The sequence below is a fragment of the Ipomoea nil genome, unplaced genomic scaffold (genome assembly GCF_001879475.1).
Source record: "Ipomoea nil cultivar Tokyo-kokei standard unplaced genomic scaffold, Asagao_1.1 scaffold2845, whole genome shotgun sequence".
Classification (NCBI taxonomy): domain Eukaryota; kingdom Viridiplantae; phylum Streptophyta; class Magnoliopsida; order Solanales; family Convolvulaceae; genus Ipomoea; species Ipomoea nil.
This window is the reverse complement of record NW_017619273.1, coordinates 5,855,494-5,874,075: the sequence shown is the minus strand read 5'-3', so window position 1 is coordinate 5,874,075 and position 18,582 is coordinate 5,855,494. Positions and strand designations below refer to the sequence as shown.

At 34.0% G+C, this 18,582-nt stretch overlaps 1 protein-coding gene across 2 annotated transcripts in view; it reads left to right on the top strand.

The window, feature by feature from the left end:
• The window catches only part of LOC109160073 (protein SIEVE ELEMENT OCCLUSION B-like), a 55,252-nt gene that overhangs the window by 20,910 nt on the left and 15,760 nt on the right, over nucleotides 1–18,582 (top strand). Inside the window, exons 1-2 of one of the 2 annotated variants that reach the window (XM_019308206.1) lie at nucleotides 10,738–10,960; nucleotides 11,515–11,608. The exons of the other annotated variant lie outside the window; for it this stretch is intronic. Coding sequence (XP_019163751.1) covers nucleotides 10,829–10,960; nucleotides 11,515–11,608 — 226 coding nt within the window. The 5' untranslated portion in view covers nucleotides 10,738–10,828. Of the gene's footprint in view, nucleotides 1–10,737; nucleotides 10,961–11,514; nucleotides 11,609–18,582 lie in introns of those variants that run through there. 2 annotated transcript variants of the gene reach the window in all.

Genomic DNA, 18,582 nt, shown 5'->3' with positions numbered 1-18,582 from the left:
CTAGCAATTTGATGCACATTTTTACAAATTAGTATAATGTTCTGTAAAAAATCAATATCAATAATGACAATGCCCCAAAAGGATGAAAACTTAAATCTAACTAGTGATAATCATCGGATTTTTGTGTATATAGGTTACAAGTGGGATCACATTTAATTAACTTACAGAAATTGTCCAAATTTTTAAAATTATAAGGAAGGGGGCTGGGGGACACCAATCAGGGAAATAGGGCTCCAACACTAGAGATAAGATAACAAGTTCAGTACTTCTAGTGTGCAGAGTAGCTTACTTTCAGACACTAAAGTATGAGAATAATCCCTCTAAGTTAATTAGAGATACAACCATCAACAGATAATGAATTAAGCAAATAATGAGAATATGAGATTCATATAAGAGCTTTGACAATAACCTAGTCAAGAGTTAAATCCTCGGCAGACTTCAAAGAGTGAGGTGTCTCCAGTTCTTCACCAGCTGGTATTGATATTACAAGTTTCCACCTATAAATCTACATTAAACCACTCCATTTGCTCACTCAAAAAAGAACTAACAGTTCAACAATCAATAATGGAGAATGTGACACTAATGATTAAATTTTAATTTAAAATCCAAAGAACTCAACATCAAAATTCTCAAAGGAAACTGGCTAAAGACAAATATGAAAAAGCATATGGAATTAAACCATAAACCATATCTATCCCTGAAAAAATAATAAAAATCATAGCTTATTTATGCTTACCTTATCATTGAAAGGATACATAGCTCATGGGCGCAAAACATATATTCAGTGAGATATTTTCACAAACACATGACGAACAAAAGCATTCTCTTATTGTGGCAAAAGCCATTTCAATAGTTATTAAATCATCAAACTGAACAAGAGTAAAAAACTAAACCTGAAAAAAATTCTTCCAATGTCAACAATTAAGCCACCGGAGAAACACTGCAAATTTTTTAAAAATAAACATTTGTGTGATTTTCTTTATATAAATCAAACTATCTAAATGAACAAATAATCAAATAGAAATTATAAAATTAGTAGGCATGTCAGTAACTTACCTTGATAGTTGGAACTTGGAAGAAGTGAACCAAGAGTCTGAGATGGGTGAGGGTCGTGAGGCGGTGAGGCTGACAGGCTGAGCGGCGATCGGCGACTCGGTGAGGCGCGAGGGAGCGGTGACAGGCGAGAGGGATGTGTGGAGAGAGGCCTGTGTCTGCGTGGAGATTAAGGGACAGAGCAAGAGAAGATAGAGAGGGCTGCGATTAGGATTTTAGGATTCGAAGAAAGAGAGATTGAGAGACAGAGGGTTTACTCGTCTTCTGCCAACAGAGGGTTTATACTCGAATAATACTGGTGGTGGAGAGGAAAGGGCGCCCAAAATGTTTTGGTGGGAATTAAATTTTAGTGAAAAAATTTTCAAGATATCAATAGTGAGAGTAATAACATATTTAGTATCAATAGTGAGAGTATATTTTTAAAATAAATATAAAATTAAAATTTCGTCACTAAATCTTAAACCTTTAGTGAGAGTAATTTTTAACCCTCAGAAAAACTATACAAATAATACATTTAGTGAGGGGTTTTTCTACCCGTCACTAATTTTTTGTCACTAAAAGTTATTTTTCTTGTAGTGTTCTTCTTTCGGCTACTCCGTTTTGTTGAGGAGTTCGTGCTGCCGAGAGTTGGTGGAAAATTCCATTTTGTGCACAGAAGTCCTTTATGACTTTGTTGACGAATTCCGTTCCCTGATCTGATCTTATTCGTATTATATTGAGCTCCTTTTCTGTTTGAAGTTGTTTCAAAAGATTTGGAAGAGTGGTTTCTGTTTCATTCTTCTTTTTCAAGAAGAGCACCCATGTAAATCTTGTGTAATCATCTACTATAACAAGAGTATATTTTCTTCCACTTAAGCTTGCTGGATCAACTGGTCCAAAGAGGTCCATATGTAGAAGGCTTAGAGGTCGAGACTTTGTATCTACATCTTTTGATTTGAAGGATGACTTGAATTGTTTTCCTTTTTGACATGCCTCACATATTTTATCTTTCATGTAAGATGCTTCGGGTGGACCTCTTACGAGATTTCTCTTGGCAAGCTTGTTTATCGTCTTCAAGTTCAGATGACTTAGTTTGTTGTGCCATTCTTGATTGAGATCTGCATTACCTTTGGCTACAAGACAGACGTTAGCATTAGAAGAATTCAAAGATTATACATACATATTCTTCTTTCGTTGTCCTGTTAAAGCTGTCTTGTTATCTTTCGTGTTCACGATTTTGCATCTGTCTTTGAGAAATTATACTTTGTATCCTCTGTCACAAAATTGACTTGTGCTTAGAAGATTGAACTTCAGTCCTTCAACATAAGAGACATCTTGAATTGTTATTCCCTTGTTGATGATGTCCCCTTTTCCACGAGTTTTGCCACTGTTTTCACCTCCAAAGATAACTTTGGGTCCATCAAATTCTTTGAAGTTGCTCAACATTGTTTTGTCTCCAGTCATATGTCTTGAGCATCCACTATCAATATACCATATGATCTGTTTTTCCTGCAACAAAGATTATGTGTTTTTAGGTACCCATTTAGTTTTGGGTCCTTGGGGGTTAGCAGTCAACTTTGGAACCCATATCAACCTAGAGTATCCACGACTCATCCTCGGTCCTTTATATCCATTGGATGTGCGATAATCATAATGGATACTGGCAAAGACTTTAGCATTATATTTCCTACGTTGATCCTCCTGAGGAAGATTTTCATAGTGCTTGAGATGATTGGTTTGTTTACGCAGATGAACCATTTCAAATACTGCTCTTGGAAGAGGTTCTGGATAATCAAACCAATCTTCTTCTGATGGCCCAGTCCATCCATTGCCATACCCAGATCTTTTGAAGGATCTTTCGGGTTGTCTGATTTGTCCGCTTCTTGAGATTCCTTGCGCAGGATTCTTTCGTGTGAATTTTGGACGATATTGCCTCTGGTTACCATTCGTCTTTTTGTTGGATTGAGTGTTCCAGTTAGGCTGACCCTTTTTATGGCGTTGATTCTGTTTATTGCCATTTGGTCCATTTCTTTTGACATAGATTTGTCTAGGATTGCCATTACTAGATTTCTTCTTTCCAATTTCCACAATTCGTTGTACAGCCGTACCTTTCGGTTGGCTTGTTGATTGTGGTGTTTTGACGATGTTAGCTACCATCATAGGCTCAGACACCTGGGTGGGTCCTTGAACAAATGCGGCCTCGAAGCTTTCGTGTGAATATGCATTCGTGGATTTGTTCAATTTGACTTGTGAAGAGGAGCTGGGGTTAAAACCAATTCCGGTTCTTTCCCCGGGCAGTCTGGATTCATTCATCATTCTATCCATTAAGTTGGATGAATTGTTGAATTTATCCAAAACTTCAAGCAGTTCTTGCTCTCTCTTCTCTTTTGTTGTGCACAGCTCCTTTAGAGCGAGAACATCTTTCTCAAGCTGCTCCTTAGCAATGACTAGCATATTGTTCTCAATACGAACTTGCTTTAGTTCATTATAGCTGAGCATAAGCCGGGAGTTCTCCTCCTTGAGTTTGGAGTAAGTGCTATTTATCACATTGAACCTCATCATCATTTCGGTGACAGATTCATTTGAGGTAAAACTTCTCACAGAACTTGACTCAGCTGAATAACAAGAAGATGAATGACAGTTTACCTCGTCTTCATTTGCCATGAGACATAGTTCGTCTGACTCTTGACTGAATAGGCACAGCAGTCCTTTCTCCTCATCAGTGCTTTCGTCTTCTGAACTAGAGCTTGAGGAGCTACTTTCGGTTGCGACTGTGTCAGAAGTTTCGCTCACTAACATTGCCTTCCTTCTTCCTTCCTTTCTGGAGTTTGATGATTCAGGTTTGTCGCTTCTTTTATGTCTTTCTCCAGTCTCTTTTGTGGGGCTTGTGGTGGCATTGTTATCTTGGTGTTTGCTTACGATGGGATGTGGACAATTTGCCTTGAAGTGTCCTGGCTTTCGGCAGTTATAGCACAATAGCTGAGAGTCCATGGTTTCAGATTTTGAGGTTTGAGGAAAATTCTCATGCTTCTTTCGGTGGCTCGAACGTTGTGGATCTTGAAAGTTGTTCTTTCTCATGAATCTTTTCATTTTCCTGACAAATAGTGCATATTGTTCATCAGATAAAAATTCACAGGAGTTAGATTTCGACCTGTTGGATGTTGATGCTGATTGATTTGCCACGAGAGCAATGTTTCTTGTTTCTGAATCTTCGGCATCTTTTGGTTCATGTTCGAACTCATAAGCCTTGAGATCACTGAAAATTTTGGCAGTGCTTGTCGTTTTCATATCTTGACTGTCCCTCATTGCAATAACCTTCATTTCCCATGATTTGGGTAGACCACGAAGGATCTTCAAATTCATTTCCTTCTCAGTGAGTTCTTTTCCGAGATCTGATAAATCGCCCATCAGTCTGGTGAATCTGAGTTCCATATCCAAGATTGATTCATTTGGCAGCATTTTGAAATCTTCAAATTTTTTCATAGCCATTGTCAGCTTGTTGTCCTTTTCTTGCTCGTCTCCTCTCCAAATCTCATTAGGACATTCCACACTTCCATAGCATTTTTGCATTTTCGGACTCTTGGAAACAGGGAATCATCCAGAGAGTTGTAGAGAATGTTTCTTGCTACATTGTCCAGATTCGCTCTTGCTCTATCTTCTGAGGAGTACTGGTCTTTTGGTTTTAGTATCATTTGTGGAGCTCCTGCACCCTGTGCGGCTGCTTGAGCATTCGCCATCATGATTGTGATTGGTCCGGTTGTTATGACGTCCCACATCTCATCATGAATGGAGCATAGGAGAGCCTGCATTCTTAACTTCCAGTCATCAAATTTAGCAAGACTAAATGCAAGTTGTTTGGGACGATGAGCATGTTCCTTTTCCATTTAAAAAGAAACGTGCAAGGAAAATATGCAAGATTTTCAAGATATATTTGAATAGGGATCTACCAGGCAGTAAATGCAAAGCCTTTACCGATCAAGGTATTGGCTCTGATACCACTTGTTGGTCCCGATAGAGTGAGATGAGAGTCTAGAGGGGGGGGGGGGGGGTGTGAATAGACTCTTTTCGTTAGAGGCCCTAAACGTCACCTTTCGGTGTCTTGGCGCAGCGGATAAGATAGATTCGTTTTAAATACTTGCACGAGTTTGCGTACTTAGACAAACTTTCGGTAAGGATAATGAAGAGGTGATATGAAAGCAAAAAGAAAGAACGTAAGTAAAGAGATAAAGATGACACGAGATTTTATAGTGGTTCGGCCAATGTTGCCTACTCCACTCTTCTTCCACAATTGTTGGAAGGATTGCACTATCACTCTTAGTACAATTACACAAAGACTTCCTTGATCACTAAGCCGGACAGCCTTCGTAGGTTTTTCAACTCCTTGAGTTTACTCCGCCTCTATCAACTTCTTCTCCTGAGTTGAGGTAGGTAGAAAAAGATTTCTTGAGTTCTCCAACGAAGAGATCTTGACTCTGAGATATGATAGCTACAAACTGATGTCAAGACTTCCTTGAGGTATAAGACAAGTGATTCTCCAAATAACTTAACACCTCAAAAACTGGTTCACAAAAGCTTTTTGTAGATTGTAGATGTTTCAAGAGCTTTTGTACGTGAGTAAGTCGAGTGATAATGAACCAGCACCTTCTTAGTTGATGAAGGTGAGTTTATATAGGTGATGAAAATTCATCCGTTGGAGGGAGATGAAATTTTCGAACCTTTTAACCATTGGACAAGGACCGGGGAGCTTCATGCATTAAATGCTCCATTAATGAAGTTGTACCATGTAGCCGTTGAAGGTATGGAAAGCATTAGGGTTTTGTCCTTTAGCTCCAAGAGATAGTACATCTTCATTTAATGCTTCTTGAAAAGTGAGTCCTATAAGATGAAGTCCTTATTGTCCTAGGATGTTGTCAAATCAGACAGGTGAAACATTCTCCTCGTTGGTGAAAAGAAGTAATGTTTAACAAAGATCATTTTTACAAACACTATCCTTTCGTGTTTGTTGACAACTCCTGCTTTACTCTTGTTGATGATCTTCATGTCTCGTGTCTTCTTTCGCCTTGGAGACCCTATCATCTAGTCATAACTCATTTTCGTGTGTTTGTCTAGCTTAACACGAATTACAAGGGAGTTATGGCAACTTTCGTCTAAGACGAAAGCAGCGAAACAAAAACAGCTAATGGTTAGGGGTCTACTTTTCTACATTACATTGGTATCATCAAAATCCTAATACAATGTTCCTAACAGCATATCCAAGAAATGGTTACTCATTTTATCAAATCAATCTTACAGCTTACTGAGTGGATTGTCGAGCTTGCACAATCATCTTCTCATAATTCGTCACCAATCATACCTATTGCTTGTTACTGGATCTTCACAAATGTTCTTGCTTATGCATCCTATTTCACTCGCCTTCCAAGTATGGATTCCAAGTAAGATTTAATCTCTATCTTGTATAATATTAATCCAAAATATTAATTGTGTTGATTATTGATTAATATAGTTTGTTATTATTGTAGGTGGCCTATCATTGAAGGAACACAACTGTATGGTTTAACTGCAAAAATCAAAGACATAATCACTGATTGTGGCCCAATACTTGGTTAGTTCTAATTAATTCAAGTGCAATATTACGTATGCATGCAATCAATAAATTAATTTATTTATTACTTAGCTTTAAGTAATGGCTTTAACTAACTGATAAATGCAGATAAGAAGAGAGAAGAGGATTGTTACAAAGCATTGTGTTATGCATTCTCTTATGAGAATCCAATCCCTTCCACTAATAATAATTTGGATGTTCTCAAATTATTATTCAATGTCAAGAATGGCGGCAAAAAGAAATTGATATATGATGGCAAAAGCAAAGAAATGGTATGAACTAACTTAAATTAAATTTGATATACAATTAACAATTTGATATTAATTGCTAATAATTAATTCCGATCCGTGTTGGTCCGGCTTGTTTGCTTATTGCTTAATTAATTAAGTTCATACGCCCGGTTAATAATCAATATAAAATGTGAGAAAATTATATTATATTGCAGGTAAGATTACGTTCATTAAAGAACCAGAGCTTGATGTTATTAATATCGCCAAACCTTGATTTTGACATTTGCTTGCTTGGACTACTTAAAATGGTTGAGGATGCAACTAAAGTCCGTATAGTCTGGATTCCAATATTTGATTATCTTGAATTATGGGTGATGCGGAACGTAGTAGCTGAACAAAGAGTTCTAATGATTCATTCAAACAAAACATGAAGTACATTCATAATAATTTTCAAGTTTGACCTTCTGGTTACAAAATGGCCTAATATATAGGCATAAAACAAAGCAACCTAACGTTCAAATTCTAGGAATTGTAAAAGACACATGGAAAATGAAAATACATTTATGGCCCGTTTGGTTCACGGAATAGGCCGGGAATGGCATAGCATTCCCAGTAATAGGCCTATTCCTTTGTTTGGTAACCATTTATATTACCAGGAATAATATTCCTGATAATAGCCTATTACCTCAAATAAGGTAATAGCTATTACTAGGGCCCCCTGGTATTAGCCTATTACTGAACGCTCAGGAATAGATTTTAGAATCTATTTTCTTTTTTACCCTTTTCTTTAACCTAATTTTTTTTATCCTATATATAAATTTATCCTATTTGACCACCGTCGTCGCCACCACCACCATCATCGCCGCCGCCGCCACAACCACCACCACCACCATCGCCGCCGCCGCCACCACCACCACAACCGTCGCCGCCCCCACCACTGCCACCGCCACCACCATCACTGCCCTTGCCTATTCCATTCCTTATGGAATTGCATTCCTATTACCTCAAAATTCATTCCGTGAACCAAACGTGCTGTTAATATAATCTAGGGAAAAGATTCTTGAGCCTCCAAACAGATATTACTCAGGTTCCTCGGTGTTGTGTTGTTGGTGTGAACGCCATCATACTCCCCTGCCTCCGAAAAACTCGTCCCCGTCATACTCCCCTGCCTCCGAAAAACTTGTCCCCGAGTTAGCTTCATCAGGATACAACTCTTGGCTAGGATAAAACTCTCTTTGTAGTTGTGTTACTTGTTTGGTTATTTTTCGTGAACGTATATTATTTTTGTCCACGAATGATTTGTGATCATGAACATGTTCATATGTTTGGTTATTAAGCATTCACGAACGTTAACGAACACGAACAGGATTTTCAAAAACCTCCTACATGCAAGTTTCCTACCTAAATAATAAAGAGTGAACCTACACACACACGCTAAGGATTCGAACCCTGGCCACTTACAAAGATATCACGTGCCTTGCCACTTGATCTACTCAACTTTTGTTAATCTTCATCTATTTTATTATACTTATACTAAAACTTGTATTATATATACATATATACATACAAGGGTTATATACGAGGTGAGGGTGGGGGGAGGGGGGGCAGCTGCCCCCATGCTGGGTCCGCCCCTGGTTCCAGGTAGGCATCCTCTACGTTAACAAGGCAATTTATATCGTGGACCAAGGTCCACATAGCTTTGTGGATCCTGAATCAAAACGACGTTGTTTGATGTGTAAGTTTTAACAGATTTCGTAACTTCTCGTTTTTCATGTTTCAACACAAAATTTTAATTTATTCTATGTACTGAATCATTACACTTAATGTACAGAAATGCATAACATGATATATAGAAACGCATAACACCATATACATACACATGTTTTTTATTTTACTTAATCTGAAATTTGATTTATGTAAATAATTTATGTCATATAGACACATGATTGCATAATACAAGACATAAAATCGTAAAATAAGACACAATATGTTTTGTGTTATACAACAGCTAACTAATTTCATGTACAGAATCCTTTTGCTTAATCTATAGAATTGCATAACATGATGTACTGAAACTAACGCAAAACACGACACACATACACATGCTTTCTATTTTACTACGAGATACATACATATGTTTTCTATTTTACTTATTCTCATATATGATTTGTGTAAATAATTTATGACATATAGGCACATAATTGCATAACACAAGACATAAATTCGTAAAATAAGACACACAATATATTTTGTGTTATACAACTACATACTAATCAATTTCATGTACAAAATACTTACGCTTAATGTACATAATTGCATAAAATGATGTACAGAAAGGCATAACACGATATACATAGTACATACACATGTTTTCTATTTTATTTATTCTCAGATCTGATTTATTTGTAAATAATTTATGTCCTATAGGAACATAATTTCATAATACAAGACATAAATTCGTAAAATAAAACACACAATATATTTTCTGTTAAACAACTACCAATCAATTTCAGGTACAGAATCTATAGGCTTAAGGTACAAAATTTCGTAACATAATGTACAGAAACACATAACATGATGTACAAAAACATACTTTACAGTAGAAAAATAATAAAAAATAAAATAAAATAAAATAAAAAACTCTGTAATGCAAAATGAAAAACAAACGGTCTCCGTTAAAATTAAATTTGAATTGTGAACATTCAATATGTAAATTGTGAACATTCAATAAATAAATTGTGTATTTTGACCTAAATGCTCCTTACAAGATGGACCCGGGTCCATGGCATAAGTATCGCAAATGAGATAAATCACTACATTCCAGCCTGTCTATGACTATTGCGAAGCAGAGCCTTTAATTATCATTGTTTAATTTTCTTACATTAAAAAAAAATTAATTATATTATTTCCTCACCCTCTAATTAATTAATTTGGTCTAAACTAAAAGTTGCATCCTATCGAATCGTTTTCAGCAGCTTGAATTATACTCCACTTAGATTAGATCAATAAGTCCACTCTAAGCTGTGTATTCATGTAGGTTTTCACGTTCTCACCTAGTTCTTATTTGATCATTAATATATATATATATATATATATATATATATATATATATATATATGAGATTTTTCATATAGTTGGATCAAGTAAATTTGATTATTTCACTATCAATACATTCTTGCGATCTTTTATTTTGTTCACCACAATCTATCAATACATTCTTGTACCATACCCTTTCTTTTGTGTCCCTCACATTCACTTTTCTCCTCTTTTATAATTAGAATAACTGCATTGCAAATAAGAATAAAATTAAAGATCGCTCCTATGTCTTCAAATTTTGTTCACTTTCTTGATTCACTCTCAACAAATTATGATGTATTGTCAATTTTTTATGGGACAAAGTGAGTAACCCATCCTCTTTTCACTTTTCTTTTATATTTGGAGTGTGTTGCAAGAAAAAAAAAAAATTAATGTCCTAAATATTTGGTGAACTATTCTTGATTTCCTTTAATTTGTTTTATATGATCATTGATATTTTCTTATATTGGAGTGACTTGAAATACTCCATGTCATGGAGAGCACTTAATTAAGGATATTGTTAAATGTCCTCAATGTTAGATAGTATTTTACTTCTTGGAGGGCAACGTAAAATATAATATTTTATTCTTTATCATATTAAATATTAAATATCAAAATATATGGTATATACTTAATTAATTAAATTTGGCATCTATGCTCACCATACTATATAATTAAAGCAAATACATTGCTTCCACTTATTTGCTCACAATTGAAGCAAAGAATTGTCCCATTTCATCCTATGCCATTTTTAATGCTATAAATATAAGAGGTTAGCTACACAATTGTTTCACAAACCAGCAACATTTTCTCTGCTCTTTCCCGGCCAAAATCCTGCAACTCCCTTTACCCTAGTAAATAGACAAACCAGCCTTTGTCTCTATCAAAGATGGCAGTTTCACACATCAATGAAAGTGTTATTATGGAAGAAGTTATGAGTACACACAATCCAGATGGCAAAGAAAATTTTAAAATTAATGTTATCTTCGATTTGGTGAAGAGCATTCTCTATCCTACCACGGTTTGTGTATTTACTATTAATTTACATTGATGTTAAACTTCAAGTTTTATTTTGTATGAGTAAGTTATAGTACATACATATCAAGTATTTGTTAGAAGTTTTATGGTATATATACGTTTCATGTTTTATCGAATTCTAACTATTTAAATCTTGATATATGTTATATTGAATGAGGCCGGTAAGAACTTGGTTGTTAGGTGAGAATTTATACGATCTCTATGTTATAGTATATATTATATAAATTTCTCAAGAGGTTTTTTATGAAAAGATTGCAGGACAAAAACATTCATTGTATATCTAACTATATATCTAAGTGCGGTTAATAAATAATAATTGCTCATAATATAATTTCACTACAAATCACTAAAAATAAATAAATAAATAAAATTCCGCAGGATGTTCTATATATGGATCGGATTTCATGCATGATAACTTAATTGGATTTTAATGAGTTTGTTGTGTTTTGGCCTATATATATATATATATATATATATATATATATATATATATATATATATATATATATATATATCGTTGGATGGTATATGAGTTAGATTGGAGATAGCATTGATGAAGATGAAGATTCTGATAAGGAGGACTCTAATGGCAACAAGTCTGATGAGGAAGACTCTAATGGCGACACGTCTGATAATGATAAAGTGTCTGATGATGAGAAGGAATTTGACAATGAGGAGAAATATGATACAGACATGGAACTTCCATATCAGTTAAAACAATTTTCCTTTGAGGTAATTCCCTAATTTGAAGAAAAAATTAAAAGATTTTTTGTTTTTCTTAAATTTTCCAATCAGATTATAATAGGTCAATTATATCTGGTATAATAGTAACTTTATAAATGTGCAATTATTCACCACATACTATAATTTAATTAAATTTTTCTTATACTAAATTTCATGACTGTACTCTTTGTAAAATAGTATGATCATGATGCAATAAGTAGTTTACGTAAAGATTTTTAATAATTTTAAAATTTTCTTGCTTTATTCAGATGTCATTGATTTGTTCAAAAAATGTGGATTCACACTCGATTGTATTATATTTTCTGAAAATGTTGTCCACATTCTCCTGGGAAGGAAAGCTTTTGATTATGCTGGCATCTTTCTCCCTCAATTTTGGAGAATTCAGCCTTGTTCGCGGTCACAAGGGATTGTCCGGCAAATTGGCAATTCTCAAGGGACGTGAAAGTCAACTTCTGCCAATGATTACACATTTAATCAAATCAATCTTACATTTGACTGAGTATATTGTTGAGCTTGCACAATCATCCTCTCGTAATTCATCACCAGTCATACCAATTGGCTGTTATTGGATCATCACAAGTATCCTTACTTATGCATCCTATTTCACTCCTGGCCTTATTATGAGTATGAATTCATGGTAAGATTTAATTTCACAATACAATATATAATTAATATGTATAGATATAGTGTTTGCCATTATTGTTGTCGTTATTATTGTAGGTGTTTCATAGGTAGCGAAACACAGCTGTCCAGTTTATCCGTCAAAATCAAAGACATAATCTCTGATTGTCAACCAATACTAGGTTAGGTTCAATAAATTCGAAGTATAAGAAATTAAAGTTATTATTACTTGCAGTGGGTAAATTAATGACTAGTTGAATTGATATATGCAGAAGAAAAGAGAGAAGTGGATTCTTACAATGCATTATGTCATGCATTCTTTGATGAGAATCCAATAATCCCCCCCACTTCATCTTCTAATTTGGATGTTTTGAAGTTAGTCTTCAATGTCAAGAAAGGTGGGAAACAGAAACTCATATATGATGGCGTTCGCGCAGAAATGGTATGAGCGAGCTTACTCACTTAGCCATAAATTTGAACAGTTAATAATTTCTTTGATTTGATTGCTAATTAAGAACGGTATGTACGCCCAATTTGCTTATATATTGATTATGTTAATTGTAAATATAAAATAATATATACAAAAATTTGTGAACTGCAGGTAGACTTGCATGTTTTGAAGAATGAGAGCTTGCTTCTGTTAATGTCGTCAAGTCTTGACATTGACAAATACTTGATTTTATTACTTAATGTCATACAAGATGAAGCTCAACTGCATGTACTTTGGATTCCGATATTAGACTCTTCTATATTATGTGATATTGAACATATGGAAGAACAATATAAAAGTTTAGTAAATGAATCAAGAATATTCTCGGTGAGAAATGTACAGAAATCAGTAGCACCAAGATTTGTACGGTTTGTTAAAGAGAAATTCTTTCCAGAATTCCAAATAGGAGGTGAGCCTATAATTGTTTCACTAGATCATAATGGAAGGATGGTTCACCGTAATGCAATGCACATGGTATTGATGAGAGGTTTAGATATTTGTAAAAGGATGTCGGGTGGAATTAAGAGTGGAGATAGCATAATTCCTTTATTACAAAAAGTTTTGACGGAAAGGGTTTCGACGGTGAGGGATTTGGTGCCTGGCATTGATATGAAGATAAGCGAAGTTACTTATGAAGTGGATGGTATAATAAATGATTGGTTCCGTGACATTGAAAAGCAAATTAAAAATCCGGTATGTTTATTTTAATGTATGTTTTATTAGTTCGTTATTTTCCATACATATATTTCTTCAATTTAAAATTGTAAATGATCAAGTAGCGTGATAGTATTAACTGCTTATTTTTATGAATAGGTTGATAGTAACATTTTCACAAGTAAAATGGAAAAAGATTTATGGAAGATGGAAACATGGTGCACTAAGCTTGTGGCAGATATGGATTACAAAACGTCCAAGTGGGTATGTCCAACTTCATCACTGCTATGTCACAAATGCAACTACGTACTCTTTCTCCCACTTTATTTAATTTGTCTAATGCCGGTTAGAGCCTTTTAAATTATATACAATTTAATTCTGCATAATATTTTTTTTGAAACAATTCTGCATAATATTTAATTTAATATTAGTATATAAAATTTATATATTTAAAAACTTTATTAAAAATACTATTAAACATAAATGGTTACATTTTAAAACTAAAAAGGAAATAATATTATTAAAGAAAATTAGTAAAGAAAAAGTTTCCTTAACTGATAAACAATAAATATAAGACATAAATTCAAGAATGACATTGATAATTGACATATTATGAAAGGGCATACATCTAAAATTAATATAAATAATAAGCATAAAATAAACGACTGGTTGCACTATCTTTTATATTTTTTAAATTTGATACCATTAGTAATTTTATAGTACTAACTTGTTTGGATTTATCAGGTTGAAAAGAACATGTGCAGTTTTTTAATTGGTGGGCATGACATACAATGGGTTAAAACATTTGAGTACTTTAAGGTAAAGTTACAATTTCAGTTTAACCCACAATCAAAAATTGGGATGTTCTACGTTGGTAGTAACATGAAATTAGCATCAATGATTGCTGAAGACAAAGATTGCGGAGTATTTGGTGGTCCTGAATATTCATGGCTTTTTTGGGCACGACTTCGAAGCATATTCATGTCAAGGATTAAATTTATAGAAGAGACTCATGGTGATGAAGAGTGTGATGAAATCTTGCAAGGAGTAAAAAAGTTGCTAGCCTATGAAGCTAATGATTTAGCAGTTAACAAATGGGCTATGCTATGCAAAGGGAACAAGATAGTTGTATGTGACATTGGAGATAAAATGCTGAAGGTGATGAATGAGTATGAGAAATGGAAGGAGAATGCAATAGCTAAAGGCTTTGACCAAGCATTCAAAGATTATCATGAGATGCTTCACTCTACTTCTACTTCACAACATCATCATCATCGATGTGCCCTTAAATACCCATGTAATTTTGATAGTGTTCCAGAGAATGTAAAATGCCCTCAGTGTTGTCACGGTATGCAAAAGTTTGTCACTTTCAAGTGCTGCCACGACAATGTTGATGATGAGGAGGATTCTGATTAGGATGTATTTGCATATGCATATGGAAGTTTTTTGTTACCAACATCATTTGTAATAGAAGTATAATTTTTTATGCTGAGTCATCAGTTTACTTGGTTTGTCATTGTGTTAAATTGTATGGCTTCTCATTCGGAAAGTAAGCATTTTTCAATGATAATAATTTAATTAAATTTTTAGACACACATCGACATTGCATACGTACGTACTATTTATCAATATGAGTTTTTTTTTTAATATCTAATTTTATTGTATAAAATTATAGATAATATAAACTATGGTTCTAGGGACTATTATTATGGAGTTAATTTTAATCATATTTTCTTCGTTACTGAATTTCTATCATTTTGTGAGTTTTTTGATTCCCATATCAAATCGTAGTGAACTATGGTAGCACCGTAGCACACTAGTTCTTTTACCTTCAAGTTATTGGTTTATTGTTATAATTATAATTGTGTAAATATAGTTTTTTTTTTTTTAAGATGTGCAAATATTATTATTATTATTATTATTATTATTATTATTATTATTATTATTATTATTATTATTATTATTATTATTATTATTATTATTATTTGACATGACGCAATTGTCTCGTATGCGAGGTGAACACCTGTTTGTTAGGCTTCACCCACCCGAAGGAAGATTGAAATTAAACACGGATGCGGTTTTTTCGGATGCTGGGGCAGCGGGTGGAGCATGCGTTCGGGGATCTCGTGGCCAACTGATTGTAGGCTTATGCTTCCGCTTTGAGGCCTCGTCAGCTATGGAAGCGGAAACTCTATCTCTTCAGCTGGCTGTACAATGGTGTGCTGCCTTTGCCATGGCTCCTTTTGCTGTGGAAGTCGACTCTCTCTCCCTTGCCAACTTGATCTCTGCGCACGATACAAGGATTCCTTGGAGAATTGAGCCAGCAGTTTCTTACGTTCTATCCACTCTTAGTTTATGGGGTTCCAGTATACGACATATTTACAGGGAAACCAATCACTTTGCGGACGCTCTTGCAACAGCTGGCCTCGGTTTTAACACTTCAAAAAATTTTCATACTTTACACTCACTGCCTTCTGCGGCTAAGCTGGCCTTATTTTTTGATGTAAGGGGTTTTGCCACGCGTCGGGCTATTCGTCGCCAATAAAACATGTTTTTCGTTGAAAAAAAAAAGGCATAATGCCAATATAATTAAAGTAAATTGCCGCCTCTGTCCCTCAATTATATGCTTATAGTGCTTTTTGTAAGACTTTCCCGTATAATATATATTATATATTATGGGTCTTACTTATGTGGTGCTAGTGGACTAGGCCCATTAAGTAATTGGTTAGATTGGACATTTAGGTTTAAGTCTTATTCCACCAATGTGTTTATATAAAGCTTGTATTGATAACATACAAGATATATGATTCATTATATGGTACTCATACTACTCAGAAAATACCAATACACAATCTAGGGTTCTAAGTATGGGACAAAACGATTATTCTGTATATAGTTAGATCATATTTAGATCTCACATTTGGTATCAAGAGCCTTTATCATTGATTGTTTTGCCTAAAAACAATATTAATTTTTCATATACATCAAGATTTGGTATATGATTTTTTGGACTGCTAAAAATTATTAATTTTTTTTTAGCGTTAAACATGATTTTAATTTCTATTTTGAATTTTGAAAATTATTACTTGATTTTGGGAACCCACCGGCCACTGCCGGACAAATGCGGTACTCAAAAACAAACTACGAAGCCGTCCGGTGGCAGAGGAAATCAGTCCATTAATTCCTGGCTTTGGCGTTCTTCACTTCCGATATTGTTGTCGCAATATGCAAAAGTTGATGACATTCAGGTGTTGCCATGGCCATGATTGTAATTTAAGTTATTTAGATGATGGTGATGGTGATGATGATGATGCGAATTAGTTGATATCTTCAAAAATACTTTTACTTTATAAAGCTTCAATACATTACAAAGTGTATCATAAATTGATTTGTTTTTTTTTTTTTTTTCCCTTTAATGACCTTTGAAAGAATTCGTTGGAGCAGAGGGCCGAATTGGGTGAAAATTTTGAAATTCTAATTTTCACTCACATTTAATACTAGTTTAATTTAATAGCATCTATGATGGAGAATTAAATTGGCCTGGTGAAAAAGTAATTGTTAGATGATTCATTTCTATAAAATAAAATGTTGATGCACATATATAATTTATAAATGACAATAATCAAACGGTCATTTTGAAAATTTACTCAAATAATAATATAACAAATTAATTAGTACAAAAAACAAGCAATTCCTTCATAGCTATAGAGACTTATACCATGTTTCGAAAAATATTAGACTTATATATACCATAATATCTGTCCTCGTTTGCACGCTCTTTTACTTTAGATATAACTTGAAAATGTGTTACACATCCACTTTTATCATCTTTTGAAACACTTGCATTGTGAGCAAGAATTCAAATTTTGGTTTCTTTCTTGATTCACGCTTAACAATTTATGGTGTAAAGTAAGTCTCTAATAGACAAAATCAAAACCACGTACATTTTCTTTTCACTCTTCTTTTATATTTAGAGTGTGTTGTAAGCAAAAACAAAAGAATTTAACTCTTGTTTCCTAATATAATGCTTTTGTGTCGTTTTTATATATGAGAATTTATATTTTTTTTTATCTTGGAAGCGAAATACTCCACCACAAGGACGTAAACCAATTTAAGTTGTTCACAGTGGTGAAGAAGACCAATAGGTCGGAGTCGAATTTGAAACTTTGTGGTTATCAAGGTTTAACTAAATGTGAACATGTCAAAGCTATGCATTTTGGAGTTGTCATCATCAAAAGCATTTTTAAGGTTTATGTATTTGATTTATACAAGTTATGAACAATTAATCTTATATATATAAAGAAATGCTTGTGGTGTACGTGCTTTATCTTGAAAGCTAAATCTTTAGTTGCATTGTAGAAGTGATGTTTTGTACATTGTGGGCACTGCAGAAGGTCTCTTAAAATCATTTTTATCCATTATGATATAAATCTTCTATGCTAGTTTCTATCCATTTTTCCCCTTTTGCTACTCATGTAACTTAATACACGTATACTAAACATTAATTGTCAAGTTGTGATGTTTTCACCCAGACATCAAAAGTGGAGACTACAAAGTTCACAAAGTGGAGTAATTATAATTGTCACCTTTGAAGTTCACAAAGTACTTTGACTCTCTAATCTATATATGATTTTTTTTTTCTTAATTAGTTCCTCCTACACAAACTTCTTCCTCACCCTCTACTTTAAAGAAAGTTTTATTCTTTCCTCACCCTCCAATTTAATTGGTCTAAAAGTTGCATTATTGCATCTTTTTTCAGCAGCTTGAATTGCACTCTGATCTGATCAATAAGCCAACTGTGTGAGCTGTGCTGATGAAGTGTTAGTTGCTTTTTAAAATAGATATGAAGGACATTTGTCATACAATTGGAGCAAATGAATGTAATTCAATTCCACGTTATTAAATTTGAGAATAATAAGAACAGCAACACAAGTACAGATATAACTAAGTAAAAGCAATTAGGCCAGCACGGATAGCTCATTTGGTTGTTGAATTGGGTACGTGATAGATTGTGAATAGGACACATGATTGAGCTTTGTCAGTCGCAGTGTGTGAGTTTCGCTAAATTTAATGTGGTGAACTCCTTATAAGCACCT